This window comes from Hemicordylus capensis, chromosome 2 (assembly GCF_027244095.1).
Source record: "Hemicordylus capensis ecotype Gifberg chromosome 2, rHemCap1.1.pri, whole genome shotgun sequence".
In the NCBI taxonomy this organism is placed as follows: domain Eukaryota; kingdom Metazoa; phylum Chordata; class Lepidosauria; order Squamata; family Cordylidae; genus Hemicordylus; species Hemicordylus capensis.
The window spans coordinates 636,778-652,255 of record NC_069658.1 but is presented as its reverse complement, the minus strand read 5'-3'; the positions used below and the strand labels follow the sequence as shown (position 1 = coordinate 652,255).

The window sequence follows — 15,478 nt, the reverse complement described above, 5'->3', positions numbered from 1 at the left end:
AAAAACAATTAAAACCATTTAAAACCAATTAAAATACTTTTAAAAAACAACACTTTACAAGCCTTGGAAGGCCAGGCCAAACAAATAAGTTTTTAGGGCTTTCTTAAAGGCCAACAGCGAGCCTAAACTGTGGATATCTGCCGGGAGGGCATTCCATAGACCAGGAACAGCTACAGAAAAGGCACAGTTCCAAGTTGCCAGCAGACGTACCGGAGGATATTGGAGACGGACCTCTCCAGATGACCTCAACGAGCAATGGGGATCATGCAGAAGAAGGCACTCTCTAAGGCAGGCTTCCTTAAACTGCGGCCCTCCAGATGTTGCTGAACTACAACTCCCAGCATACCCAGCCACATAAAATTGTGTCTAGGGATGCTGGGAGTTGTAGTTCAGCAACATCTGGAGGGCCGCAGTTTGGGGAAGCCTGCTCTAAGGTAACCTGGACATAAGCCATTCAGAGCTTTAAAGGTAATAACCAGCACTTTGTATTTCACCCGGAAACATATCAGCAGCCAGTGCAGCTGTTTTAAGACAGGCATAATATGGTCTCTCCAGGTTACCCCAGAGACCAATCTAACTGCTGCATTTTGAACTAACTGAAGTTTCCGAACTACATACAAAGGCAGCCCCACGTAGAGCACATTGCAGTAGTTGAGCCTGGAGGTTACCAGCTGATGCACCACTGTTTTGAAGTCATTCTCTTCAAGGAATGGATGCAGCTGTTGAATCAGCCAAAGCTGATAGAAAGCACTCCTGGCCATAGCCTCCACCTGAGATACCATGGTGAGGCCTGGATCCAAGAGCATTCCCAACCTGTGTACCCATTCCTTCTGGGGGAGTGTAACCCCATCCAGCACAGGAAGATCTAACTCATCCCTTAAATTCCGATCCCCACAATGAGCACCTCCGTCTTGCTTGGATTCAGTTTCAATTTGTTATCCCTCATCCAGCCCATTACTGCCTGTAGGCAGGCATTTAGGGAGTGAATGCCATTTCCTGATTATGATGATGATAAAGAGAAATAGATTTGGGTGTCATCAGCATACTGATAACACCCTGCACCAAATCTCCTGATGACCTCACCCAGCAGTTTCAGGTAGATATTGAAAAGCATTGGTGACAGAATGGAGCCCTGAGGGACTCCATATAACAGTTCCTGTTTTGAGGAGCAACTGTCACCAAGCTCCACCATCTGGAATCTACCCGCGAGATAGGAGTGGAACCACTGCAAGGCAGTGCCCCCTATCCTCCAGGTGATCCAGAAGGATCCCATGGTCAATGGTATCAAATGCCACTGAGAGATCCAAGAGAACCAACAGAGTCACAATCCCTCTGTCAATTCCCCAGTAAAGGTCATCCATCAGGCCGACCAAGGCATACTCAACCCCACAGCCCACTCTAAAGCCAGTTTGAAATGGGTCTAGATAATCAGTTTCCTCTAAAACCGCCTGAAGTTGGTAGCCACCACTCTCTCATTCTCCTTGCCCAACCATGGGAGATTGAAGACCAGCCTATAGCTATCCATCACTGAGAAACATTGGAAACATGGAGCTACCATTCCAAATAGAGTCGTTTATTGAGGAAATTCAGCAGGGAGAGTGAGAAGGCCTATCATACCTCATTGCTAGAAGGGGAGGGAGAAGACAGAAATCTCATTCTCTAGGAGCTTTCCCAGACAGCAAACTTTACTGTGGGTTTACTGTGAGTCCGAATATGCCCCCCCCCCAAGATGCAAAAAGTAGATTTTTTTTTACCCCAAACATAAATCGGGCTAGGCTCTAACGTGCAATTAAAAACCTGAATTGTGTGTGAAGTGCCCCCCCCCCCCACCGTATCTCGCACAGAGTTTGTCGTGGGTCTGGCCAATGTGCGAACGCACACCCTAACCCTCCGTTCCGAGCTAAAAGCTCCATCTGGAAATGCTCTAGGTGAGAGAATGGAAGCGGAGACCATCATGCTAAGGGAGGGGAGGCAGAGTGGAGAGAGCGTAGCCGGAGGGGGAATTCCCTTGCTCCCTGTTTCCTAGCGGCCAATGGGGCTGCTGGTGCTAAGAGTCGATGATGCCGTCAGGAGCTGCATCGCCAACATGTCGGGAGCTCTGCAGCAGAGGGCCGGTCTAGGCAGCGGAGAAAAACCTCCGTACATTCAGGAAATAAGCCTCCTGCCTGCCTGTCACCCGGGAAGGACTTCTGGTTCTCCTTCGGAGCTGGCTGCCTTCTCGCAGATGTAGTGATGCTGCTCTTGACAGGGGTACCCTGACAGCATTCCGTTGCTCAGTTTTACACAAAGTTGATGCCAATTCTTATAAGGAGAGACGTCATTTCTGGAAAGGTGGGGAGAAACCCGCAGAGGAAGTCAGAAGCTCGCACAGCTCTTCATTTTCTATTCTACCCCCAAACGTTTTACACACGTGCATTTGCCTCCCCCCCCCCCATTCACAAGGCTGGCTGCAGCCACACTCAGCCAGGTGAGGCCCCAGATGGACTCTTGGTGGCAGAGGCAGGTTTGGGAGCCCCGTCTCTGATGAATGGCTGGAAGGAGGGACTGTGCAGACGCAGCACAGAGGCCGATGATGATGATGATGAAGAAGAAGAAGAGGGTGCGCAACCCTTCCTCTTTTCACCTCCTTCAAGCTGCTTTGCTCTGCAATACAGCAAAGGTGTCTGGAGTCCCAGCTGGAGGGAAAGCAGCAGTCAGAAGAGTAGTGGGCGGGGGGGGGATGGCAGGTGCACCCCTCCCTGCCCCCCTTCTCCAGTGCCGGTTGCACTTCCCCCCTGCCCCACATCACACTCCACTGCCCCCCTGCTTTGCAGCTGTTTGGTCCCAGAGGTGCTCTTACCCCTGGACTTCGGGGCCACAGTCCAGGGCCTCCACACCCCCTGCCCCCCCCCTCTACTCTGTTCTGGGTGGCGTGGTCACCACCACTGGCCTGCACTCTGCTGGGTGGCTGAGTGTGATTGTGACCTGCGACAGGCGCTTAGAGACAGAGGGGAGAGGCGGGGAAGAAATATGTGGGGTGGGAAGCTGTTAGATTGCCTGTTGAAATGTTTCTGATCATGCATATTCGCATCAATAGACCTGTTTTATGTTCTTACATTCAGCAAGTTCAGTTGCTGTTTGCACCCTCAGGAAGCCACATGTTAAAAAAATACTGTCTCTGTGTGTGTGTTTGTGTAGAGCGATGATGTTTAACTTGCAGTGGGGTGTGTGTGTGTCCATAGGCCTTTCTGTCCAGGCTCCAAAGTTATCTAGGCACACCTCTGTTGGGGCCTGAGGTGGGGCCTCTGTGTGTGTGTGTGTGTGTGTGTGTGTGTGTGTGTGTGTGTAAGAACTGGAAAATTCCTGCCATGATTTGGTCAAAATAACGGGGGCAAGGAGAGAAGGGAGCAGGGCATGGATTACTAGAGGATTTTCAGGCCGGCTTTCACTGCACCATGAATGCTTCCTCCAAAAGAGGAGTGGTTTCCATAGGTGCTCGTGGCTATGAAGGGCAAGACTTTTGTCCATTATTTTAAAAACAAAACAACCTAAAAATGCTGATTGGATTTATCACAGAAACATAAGAACAGCCCTGCTGATCAGGCCCAAGTAAGCCCAACACAGGGGCGTAGCTATAATTGAGCAGATGGCTTCAAAGAACCCGGGGACTCCAGCTCCTGAGGGTCTTCCAGGTCCAGCCCTCCCTATTTCCTTCTTTATCTCCCTCACTCCAAGGGGCCTGGGGAAGAGGGGCAAACACGGCCCCTCCCCCCTAATTACGCCCCTGGCCCACCAGATGCCTCCAAGAAGCCTACAGGCAAGAGCTGAGGCATGCCCTCTCAGCTCCTGCGGTCCCTCCCCTGCAACTGGCATGGAGAGGCATCTTGCCTCTGAGGCTGGAGGTGGCCTATAGCCTTCTGACTAGTAGCCGTTGATAGACCTCTCCTCCATGAATTTATCTAAGCCCTTCTTAAAGCCACCCAGGCTGGTGGATTTTACCACATCTTGTGGCAGATAATTCCATAGGTTACTGTAATTATACGTTTGGTGAAAAAGTACTTTCTCCTGTATGTCCTAAAGTTCTTGGTAATCAGTTTCATGGGATGAACCCTGGTTGTAGTGTTATGCGAGAAGGAGAAATTTTTCTCTCTGTCCACACTGTGCATAGTTTTATAGACCTCTATCGTATTGCCTCTCAGTCATCTTTCTTCTAAACTAAAAAGCCCCAGGAGTTGTAGCCTTGCCTCATAAGGAAGGTGCTCTAGGCCTCTGGTCATCTTGGTTGCTCTCTTCTGTACCTTCTCTGGTTTTATAATGTTCTTTTTGAGGTATGGTGACCAAAGGCCAGGCCTTTGCCCTGTAGTTCATTTTTCTGTTTTTTTGGTAGTTACTTTAGTTCTTTAATAATTTTTAATTATTAACGCAATGTAATTTTTAATGTTGCCTGTTTGCCTGTTGTTGTATACCGCCCAGAGTCTTCGGAGTGGGCGGTATATTAAATGTCTCTACTAAATAAAAATAAATAAATAAAACTGTATCCAGCAATCCAAATGTGACTGCACCATAGATTTGTAAAAGGGCATAATAATCTTAGCATTTTGATTTTCAATCCACTTCCTAATAGTCCCTAGCATGGAATTGGCCTTTTTCACAGCTGCCACACATTGAGTCGACCCTTTCAATGAGCTGTCCACCATGACCCCAAGATCCCTCTCCTGTTCAGTCACCGACAGCTCAGACCCTATCGGTGTATATATGAAGTTGGGATTTTTTTGCTCCAATATGCATCACCTGACACTTGCCAACACTGAACCACATTTGTCATTTTGTTGCCCACTCCCCCAGTTTGGAGAGAACCTTTTGGAGCTCCTCACAATGCGTTTTGGATTTCACCACCCTAAATAGTTTGGTGCCATCTGCATATGTGTCCACCTTGCTGCTTACCTCAACTTTATCAGAGGATGCTAAAGTTGGGGTGGTGATTATGCTGTCTGAATGGGCTCCCCTCACTGCCTTGTCAAATGGGCAGCTTCACACGCATGACACACCCCTCCCCAGTGTAGGGGAAGAATGGCAGTTCAGTCCCCAAACAGCAGAGCAAAACCAGTTTGGTGAGAAAGCAGCAAAGCAAGAGGTCTTAAGACAGTTCTTTAGTACTGAAGAACTACAAGGAGTTATTTAAAGAAAAGGTTGCAAACAAACGCGAAAGAGCCTGCAGCTTATTCCAGCTGTAGAGACCAAAACAGCCAGCCATCTCTGGAGAAACAAAATGGAGACTAACACTGGAAGAACAAAGAGGGGAGGAGTCCGGCACTTTTATCCATGACCCTTAAAAACCCCAATGGTCACTATGGGACACTGCAGCTGAGAGCTGATGCTGCCAAGGTCCTAGCTCCGACACCCAGAAGGTCTTTGTGTTTGGGGGGGGGGGAAGGAGGGGTGCCATTGTTGTTGCATGGGCCAGAAGAGTCACCCAGGAGATCCCGTCTCTCAGCTGCAGAGCTCAGACACTGCGCCTGAAAAGTCGATCTGGTCAGAGGCCCCAGAAATGGCCGCTGCTTGAGACCCTGAAGGCCTCCTGCTGCTGGTCAGAGCAGGCAGTCCTGGGCTCAAGGGACCAAGGGGCTGCCTCGGTCCAGTAAGGCAGGACTCCACAGAAGGCTGCAGGTCCTGGGGGTGGAAGAATGGTCTGGATCCATGCTGCTGCCCATCCTTCACCCACCCACCAAAAATAATCCCCTACACTTACCTTTCATAGTGTGAGCCGTCAACCCATTCGTAGCCTGACCACCTTTTTGTTCTACTCAGTCCAATCCAGTAGTCCCTTGGTTGCTGATCGCTCTGGGGTCAAAAAGAAAGTATTAACTGAAGGTTACAGTCCTGGTTAATATAAGATTCCATGAAGAGAACCCCTTTTGTTCGCAGCCCTTAACAACTGGGCTATTTAGGCAATATGGAAATGGCATCCTTTGCCGTGGCCGTGGCCGTTCCAGATCCCCCCTTGCCTTGGAGCTGGCTGGCTGTCAGGGGCAGAGGGGAGGGGTCCCAGAGTTGCCTGTTCCCCGTAACAGACACATGGAGTCTATCCAGCTGAAACTATTGCCTCATGTGTCCAGGACCCAACTGGCAGCAACCCACAAGGTCCACACAGAATGACAGAGTTGGAAGGCTCCTGACCGGCCAACAGGCCCCACTCTCTGCTCCGTGTGGGAAGGCCACCTGAACAACAGACCCACCCTCCGGGGCTGGAGCCCTCCCCTCTGCGCCACTGACAGCCATCCAGCTCCAGGGCAGTGAGGAAGCTGGAACGAACCACGACACAGGATACCATTTTTGTTGGAAGTGAAGGACTATGCGCTGTCTCTTGTCTCAATGACATAGGAGGACAGACTAGTGAGTCAGAGGGCTAGAGGGTCAAGACATTGGTCATCCCTTCTCTGCTACTCTGACACTATCCCTTTGGTGTGTAGATTGCTAATCTCAGGGACTTCCTTCTTTCCTTCCTGCCACTTCCACTTTTCTTCATCCCTTCCTTCTCCCTTGCAACATGCAAGCTCCTCTCTCCCTGCACCATGTGTTCAGAGATGCAGAATCCATCTGCATCCAGCTAGATAGATAGATTAGCGATCCTATCCCTTCACTTTACTATCTAGAATGGAGTTCTCTAATAAATACTCCATATATTGATTTGAAACTATGAACTGGCTCCAAGTTATTTTACTCTCAGCATACACGCATGCCTGACCAAATTCTGCTGTGTTGTGCCTCTGTGCACTCTGCTATAATGAGAAAGGGGTTCTCTTACCAGAGAGAATTCCCAACAATTTCCATGCTGCCTAAACAGTTTACATGCTGCTTTTCATTAAAATAATCCCAAAGCGGTTTACAATATAATTAAAAATACACAATTAAAAGTGCAAATATTAAATGCAAATGTAAATATACAGCTATTTAAAAAGTTTAAAAACCTATATAAAATAATTTGTTCCAGTAAGAACTAACCTGCCAACTTTTCTTTCACTATCCCTACAACTGAAATAAACTTGGTCCAAATCAGTTAGACAGTTCACAGCCCACTTGTGCTCAAATGTTCACGTGTCCGCCATCTTGAACTGGGTGGATGACATAATCACAAACTATGCGTTTGAGGTGTCCCTACAACTTCATCAAATTTGGTCCAAATTGGTTACCACTTGCACCTCAGATGTTCACATGTCCACCATCTTGAATCAGGATGGATGACATCATTACTAACTATGCCCTTTGAGCCCTCCCTATGTGTCCCTACAGCTGTAGCAAATTTGGTTTAAATCAGTTAGACAGTCCACAAGTTAGCCCACATGCGCCTTAAAAGTTTAAGCATCTGCCGTCTTGAATCGGGGTGAATGACATCAGCCCAAACTGCACAGTTGGGGTGTCCCTGTGTCTCCCTACAACTGTATTCGATTTGGTTCATATTGGTCCAGGTATTGCAAAGTTGATGGGGGGGGGGGAAGGGGACACACACAGAATGCTGGGTGATCTCATAAGCCTACTGGAAAGTAGGTTAATAAAACAGTAACAAAACACAGAGCAGCAATAGCAAAAAACAGTTATCCTCTATAATAAAACCCTTGAGCGTGATCCCGTGCCGCCCGTATCTTTGTCGGCAGTTCTGGGCATGCACAAAGCGCATGCCCAGAACCGCCGAGAAAGACACAGCCACCCAGACACAGGTGGCCATGTTGGCTCCGGGATCAAGAGAAGGGAGCGGGGAAAGACGGGGCAGGGAAAAACGTGGGACAGGAAAAGGCGGCGGCGGCGGCAGGGACCAGGCGGCCACGTTGGCGGCTGCAACAGAGAGTTTAAAAGCACACACAGGCACGGAAAACGCCCGCCCCCCCCCAAACCCACCGGAGACGATCAGAGACACCAAGAGCAGTCACGATCCCCCTCCCCCACCCGAGAGCCGAGAGACTATAGCGGTCAGGCCAGACACTTCTACTGCCACCAGTCGCCCCCGCCCCCCCACCTGATTAAGGGCCAAATCGGCCCAAACAATGGCCGCCGCGGCCGCCGCCCACCCTCCCTCCCAGCTGCCCGAGTCCTCCTCACCCTGTAAGGCCCGCGTCAGACAGGCGATCAAAGATCATATTCTTAGAAGGAGAGAGGAGCTCGCAAACAGAGCTCCTCTCTCAGCAAAGCCTCTGCCCGAACTGGCGCTTTGGCCGCAAAGGATGCAACAGGCGGAGGAGGACTCAGGCAGCTGGGAGGGAGGGCGGGCGGCGGCCGCGGCAGCAATTGTTTGGCCTGATTTGGCCCTTAATCATGGGGGGGGGGGTTTAGGAGGATTCCGGCAGCTGGGAGGGCGGAAAAGAGAAAAAGAAAAGAAAAGAAAACAAAAAGTTATCTATTTTTCCCTATTAAAGGGAAACAAAAAAACCTAGCGCCCGTTATTATAATGGGCTTAAAAATACTAGTCTCATATAAAAGCCTGAGTAAATCACATGTTAACTTGCTTTCTAAAAGCTGTATTGGAGACTGAGGAGTGGATGCCTAACATGAAGGTCCCAGTCTTGCACATGTTTACTCAAAAGTAAACCTCAGATAAATCCATGGTTTTTTCTCTATGCTTTACTGAGCGGCTGGGAGGAAGGAAAAAGAGAGCCCGCATTCTTGCCTGGGATCTCCGCTGGTCCTCCTGCTGTGTGGGCTTACTGAGATTTACGTCCCTGTGGAATCAACGGGCTGCTAATAAACTCCTTCCAAACTGCTCTTGGTGGCTGGTGCATTTGCCCCCCATACTTCCCGAATTATCCTCTAAGTTTTTGCTGCATCTTCTCCAGACAGTCAATAAGATAATTCTCCTAACTAACCCTCAGAGGCTCGATGCCTCTCAGTCCCAGGGGCAGGGGAGCCACAGCGGCAGGAGAGAGAGTGCGCCCTCCCCCCTTGCCGGTGGGCTCCCCAGAGGCGGCATCTGGCGGGCCCCTGTGGGAAACGGGATGCTGGACTGGATGGGCCTCCTTGCGGGGCCTGACCCAGCAGGGCTGTTCTGATGTTCTTATGGAGGCAGCCAGAGAACACCATGTTGGAGATGGCATTCCAGTGCATTGGCCTTTTGCACCAACTATTCTAGTGACCACTAGGGGCATTGGGAGCAGAGGCAGTGAGTGGGGGTCTCCTTGCCTGTCCCTGCTTTGCCTCTCTGACCCCTGCCTTGACTCCTTCTCAGGTATTTCCTGTGGGGACTCAGCCCACTTCCTTTCCTCTTGGAGAGTAGATGGAAACCTCTCTCTCTCCCCATCTATCCATGATGTAGCTTTTAGACAGGGATTGATTGATTGATTATGTGCCGTCAAGTCGGGGTCGACTCTTAGCGACCACCTAGATAGATTCTCTCCAGGATAATGATCTGTCTTCCACTTGGCCTTAAGGTCTCTCAGTGGTGCATGCATGGTTGCTGGGATCGAGTCCATCCACCTTGCAGCTGGTCTGGCTCTGGGAGACAGGACTTTCCTGTCCAGAATGGACTTCACTGATAAACCGATTTAGTTTAGATTGTACCTCCATGTGTGTTCTTTAGATGACTGCAGCAAGAAAAGCTCTGCACTCTTTGTTGGTGCTTTGAAAAATAATTACAATCTCTAACACACCAGACTTCCACTTGAGGGCAGCACTGGTGAAGGCCAAAAGGCAGGAGGAGCCAAAAGGAGCCCGACGGCAGGATTTTGCCGGCCTCCCACCCACAGCATGGCAGCAGCTCCCACCATCGGATCATGACAGTCCTGCACGTAAAAAGCTTTGGCATGTTTGTGCCTTCAGTGCAAGAGTGGCTGCTTCCTCCAAGGGCTCCCAGAACGCCCTTCTCTCTCCCTTCCCTTTGTCCTTTTTTGCACCTGTCCTCGTCCCTCCACTTGGCTGCTTAAAAACACAAAAAACTGAAGCGGCTTCTTTGCCATCTGAGCCCGGCCAGTCAGGGACCAAGATGGGCTGAATGGGGTGCCTTGCAGGCCCAGCCCATGTAGCCCACCAGACAAGGCTACACCGTGACATGGAGGAGGAGGAGGAGGAGGTCAAAAAGGCGCCCGTCTCCCTGCTCACTCCCAACTCATTCCTGAGGCAGTCAGGGCCTGCTCCCTTGCTGTGCTTCGGGGTTCAGCAGCTCCAAAGCCACCTGCTGCCACATGAGCTGAGGTCACGTGAAGGAAGGAGAGAGCGGCCAAGGATTCCCCCAGAGCAGCTCTGGTTGGAGGTGGCGGGGAGGCTCAGCTGGCCCCCCAAGCAAACCTGTGCTTCTGAAGTGTTGGGAGAGCCCTTTGGAGAGCAGGGAGCTGCTGCTCCCTTCCATGGAGGAGAGGGGTGCCAAAAGCAAGAGCAGGGCCCCCCCCCTCTCAGGAAGGCGGGTTTGGGTTCAACCCTGGGGGGGAAACGCCTGCTTGCTGCCGCCCAGCAGTGAGGAGGAGTGGGAGTGGCCCGTCCTTCCAGGGCAAGGGAAGCGGCTGGCGGGGGGGGCACCCCTTGCTGAGCTGGCCTGGGCTGGGGCAGAGCTGGGCCCAGAGTGAGCCTCTGCCTGCCGCCCTTCCCGGCGGCCTCTGCTTGTCTCTCGGCACTGGCAGCAGCCCCTGCTGGCACTCTGGGTGTGGCTGCTCCCCCTTGCCTGGCCTTTCCACGGGGCACAAGGGCCGGGCGGACCTGCAGCGAGATGAGAGAGCAGCCGGGCAGGACGGCCCAATCCCGGTGCCGCCGCAGAGGGAAGGGAAGGGTCCGCTTTTGATGCCCTCCCCTTCCCCAGACGCCCCCTGTGCCTCCTGAGGGCTGCTCAGTCCTCAGTCCTGGGGAATAGGAGGGCGTCCAAACCGGCTGCTCCTCCCCTGCTGCAACGGGGCCTTGGTTGGGCCCTGGGGGGGGGGGCAGGCTGCTCTCTCTCTCTCTCGCTGCAGGGCAGCTGCACCTTTGCTCTCCAGCTCAGCCATTGAGATCAAAGGGAAACGCTTGTGCCGGTCAACCCTTGGGATGTTTGGTTAGTGCTTGCTCTTAACTTGTGCTTCACTGTCCACCCCAGGGAGGAAGGGCCCTGTGGAGGTACAAAGCAACACAGACTGCTCCTGCCCCCTCCCCCTCCCGGCTATTCCCCCCCCTCCACCTACCGTGATGACTTGAGCATCCCTCAGTCCTCCAGCATCCAAGGGCTCTTTTAAAACCAGCAGCTGAGACGATTGCCTTTCACAGGCCTCCTTGCTTCGTTCCCAAGTAGTCGTGACTGGAGAGACCCAGAAGCATTTCCACCTGAAGAGCTTCCATTCAGGGGGACAACAGCCTGGTGAAAGAGACAGGACGGGGCAAGAGAGAGGAGGGTCAGTCGGTCCCCTCCTGTTCTCAGAAGGGCGGCGGCTGCTGTTGTCGTGTGCTCCAGCCTGGCTCGTGGGAGTCCTGCTCCGGCAGCTGGATGAGGCCCAGTCTGCGGGGGGGGGAGGGGGGAGCCCCTGTGAGAGTCCAGAGGTGAGACACCCCCAAAGAGGAGCTGTGGGGCCCAGTTCAGGAGAAACATTGGCTGCTGGCTGCAAAGGTGGGGCATCTCCCTAGAGAGAGGTGTCTTCTCTCTGTGGCATCAGGTGGGCCACTGTGGGGAAAGGGATGCTGGGCTGGAGAGGCCTCCCTGGGCCGGATCCAGCAGGGCTGTTCTGCTGTTCATCCCTTCTAAGCTCAGCATCCACCCATTGGGAATGAAGGGAGCAGCAGCATCCGAACAGCCATGGTCCTGCGGGGCTTCATGAGCAGGGAGGTGTCCCGCCTCGGCCACCACCAGCAGGACCCACATGCTGCTGAGCAGGACGCTGCTGCCTCCCTCTCTGCCTCTCGCTTAGAATGGGGCGGGGGCAGGGGTGTAGCAAGGTTGGAGTGGGCCCAGAGACAAGATTTTAAAATGCCCCCCCCCAAAGTCCAGGGCCTCCGCACACCCCAGGCCCCCAAGGATTTAAGTCTGATATTCCAAAATAAGTATGCTGCCTGCAAATACATTTCACTGAATACACACACACACACACACACGTCACAATATATAGTGATATACATTGAGTACTATACATTTGTATTACTTTTAATGCCTAGAACACACTAGAAAGATGAATTATTAAAATGGGCCCCTCGCTGCAGATTAGCAAAGGAGACTTTCAACCATGCAGGGTGAGCCTATGTTCGTTTTCTCAGAATTCTGAACAAATTCAGTCAAGTTTGATTCCAGGAGGTTTTTCACAGGAGGCGTTTAAAGCCCTTTAAGACACATCTCCTCTGGAATGGAGGTGCTGCATTCACATGTTGGCCAGATGTCCCTGCAAGTTATTGGGGAGCAGTTCACACACAAGAAAAATAAAATAAAAGCACCACACATGCTTCCCAGTTCTCACTCAGACCTTCTGGGTTGCAAAACAACTTGAACATAAGTGCATTTATAAATGAATGAATGAATAAATAAAATTAATAAAATACTGTTCCAGAAGTTTTTGCAATTTTCTGCCATGAAACAAGCCACTTATAGGACTTTTTAGATAGTTTTTTTTAAGTCAGCAAATTTTCCAAGCTGTTTCAAAATAAATATTCAGAGACTTCTCGGTCCCTCCCCCCCCCATATCCAAGCCCTATGGCAAGCAGATCCCTATATATGGGGGGGGGGCGAGAAAGGTAACCACAAAAAGGAGTTCACACTCTACCTGGCCAATGCTGGTCTGGGTTAAGCAGGGCAGCAAGGGGTCTTCTGCTGCAGAGAACACTCTGGCTGCCTCCTCCTTCCTGGCTGGCTGGGGCCCTACTCGAGTTCAGGCTTCACTGCGGCCTACACAGAGGAGGCCTCCGTGGAAGCCCCGCCCACCCGCCGATCAGCTGAGAGGCGCCCAGGAGAAAAGGAGCTCTTGGCAGCTGGGCTGCTGCTTCCATTGCCGGCCAGCAGAACAAGCTGGAGAGACGGCGAAGAGGGCAAGGGGCTGAGGGGCCTTGGGGCTGGGCAGGGGGCAATGGGGAGTCACATGAGGTGCCTCTGGGGTGCCCCTCCAGGCAGTGGGGCCCCCAGACAACTGTCTCCCCTTGCCCTATCATTGTTACGCGCCTGGGCGGGGGCGGGGGGGGCCCTGTGACACCTGGAAGCCTCCGTCCTTTGCATGTAGTTTGATTTTCAAGGTTCGTTCTGGCCTGCTCTGGCTGAGTTGGAGGGAAATGTAGCATTGTGCAGGTGTTCTGACCGTTAGGAGATGTCAGTAAGCATCTGCTCAAACAGACATCAGGCTCCAACAGGTTTGAAATGCTTGGTTTGACTGCCAAGACGTGCGACAACCCTCTTGGCGGCAGGAACCGGCAGGAGGTTGCGGGTGCAAAATGGAAATACAAGCCTCACTGCCGATTCCAGCTGGGCAGACTTCCTCTCACATTCCATGAAATAGCACCACGGATACATGAGCTGCCTTGCATGCCAGAACTGAATTTGCTGCCTGTTTTGGCCTCTTTGAGTAATACTGGCTGAAATCGCAGGATGTTCCACAGGAGACGAGCTCTTCAGCCAGCCGAGTTCAAGGACAAACGGGACATGCTGCTGGCAAGAGGCAACCTGGCGCCCGTCACCTCTGACCACAGGGAGCCACCACAGCAGGTGGACTGAGCCATTGGATGGTCAGTTTGCTTCACTGATGGCAGTGCTGAAAGGCAGGAAGCCAATGCGGAGTGAGGGGAGCTCTCCCAGCAGCAGCACAGCCCCACCGGACGTACCTCTCTGCTGGCAAGATGTGGCCTGTAGCCATTTGGCCTCCGTCTCGTTCAGCCTCCGTCCCGTCTCCTGCCTCTGCTGCTGCACCCGAGCCACTGCCTCCAGTTGTTCTTCCAGCCGCCTCCGGGTCCGGTTCCCGGCCTCCCAGCTCTCCCAAAGGGCCGCCCTGGTGGAGCTGAGTCTCATCTCGGCCTCCCGCAGCAGCTGCTGGGATCGCTCCAGGCCCCCCTCCTGGGCCCCGATTCTCTGGGCCTGGGCCTTGCGCTCCCTTTCATGGGCCCGGGATGCCTGCTGGAGCTGACGGGAGACCTGCCAGTCTGTCGGGCACAGGCAGGAGCAGGATGAGGCCAAGGCTCTCCCAGCTGGGACTCGGGGCCATCAGACCCGCTTCGGACTGCGGGGAGGGGCAGGCGAGATGGCCCAGGGAGGCCGAGGGGGCCAGGTCTTCCGGGTGAGGGGCCACAGCCTGGCATTCAAGCCCCTCCGCGTCCTGCTCCCTGACCCCTCCCTGAGCCAGGGGAGGTGGCAGGCCCAGCAGCAAGAGGGGCCACTCCCCCCCCACCCGGGGTGGGCCTCTGCTACTCACATCGGACCCCGAGGCCTATGCTGGTGGCCAGGAGAAAGAGGCAGGTGCCCAAGACTGCCGCCAGGGCCGTGTACCCGGCTTGCCGGTGCAACGCTGGGAAAGAAACACACCGCGGTTGGCACGGCTGCAGGCTACTCCGGGAGGCCACCCCCTGGAACCCCAGCACTGACTTCCTGCAGGCAAAGCGCCACCCTCTCCACGATGGCTTCCAACTGTTACCTGAAGCTCGTTGCTGATTCCTGGAGACCCCAAGCCCATCCCGGAGGGGGGTGGCGGTGGCGGCAGCAGCCCAGCAGTAGGTTGGGGAGGGCCCTGGGGCCAGGGCAACCCCCACCCCCAATCACCCTGTCTGCAGACGGGGAGTGGCTGCTTCCAGAGGTGGGGCTGCAGATGGTTGTGGGGCATTTCCTTTCATGGCCTGGGGTGTGGGGTGTGTGCCCCATCTCTGTTCAGGGGGGGGGGAAGAGGGGGAAGTGAGGCTCTGTGGAGTCCTGTCCTGCCCTTTCTGGTTGCATCCGCACAGAGGTTAATCATGCCTCCTCCATGTCCCCATCTCTGGAGGGATGTGGTCCTAAGGAGGAGGAGGAGGAGGACCACGACTGCTGCCCCACATCCACAGTAGGGGCTGGCAACAGAGCCTCCAGCAGCCAGGTGAAGAAAGCTAGACGCTCCTCGGGGGGGGGGGGGTGACGACCTTCCCACCTTCCCTCTCAGGCAGACCGGAGCAGTCCTATGGGGCACTCACCTTCTGCACCCCCTGCGCTCCTGGGGGGACCCTCCTCCTCTTCCCGGGGCCTGGACACCTGGATGTTCTCATAGGTGAGGTCCCCCTCGCTTGCCTCTGCAAGAGGAGATGTGGGGAGGGTGTGAGGCCCAGGGAGGTGGAGGGGGAGCTTCTTGGAAGGGTGTCGCGGGGGGGGGGGGGACCTGGACCGGCTGGCCCCGTACCTTCCTGTTGGGCCTGGGGTTGCTGGCTCCTCTCCGGAGGGGCCTTCACAAACCTCAGGTCAGCGTAGGTCACGCCCTGGGACATCCTGGCGGCGAAAGGGCCTCCCCCAGGGTGCCTCGTGGTGGTGTCCTGCTGGCTTGCTGGGACCGCGGCTCTCTCTGCAGAAGAGAGGAAGCTGTGCGGCAGCAGCAGCTGGGGGTGGGAAGCAGAAGCTTGTGAGGGGCAGATGGGG

The 15,478-nt window shown here is 53.7% G+C and overlaps 1 protein-coding gene across 1 annotated transcript; it reads right to left on the bottom strand.

Annotated features, from left to right (window-relative positions):
* Window positions 1-1,519: 1,519 nt before the first annotated feature.
* On the bottom strand, window positions 1,520-15,370 carry LOC128345984 (CD209 antigen-like protein C). Its single transcript, XM_053298756.1, has 6 exons — window positions 15,246-15,370; window positions 15,043-15,138; window positions 13,714-14,028; window positions 11,109-11,278; window positions 5,729-5,820; window positions 1,520-2,323 (listed from the first exon to the last, which is right to left on the bottom strand). Exons 1-6 carry the CDS (start codon window positions 15,328-15,330, stop codon window positions 2,173-2,175), a joined length of 909 nt encoding a protein of 302 aa, XP_053154731.1. The 5' UTR covers window positions 15,331-15,370; the 3' UTR covers window positions 1,520-2,172.
* Between the last annotated feature and the right edge of the window lie 108 nt (window positions 15,371-15,478).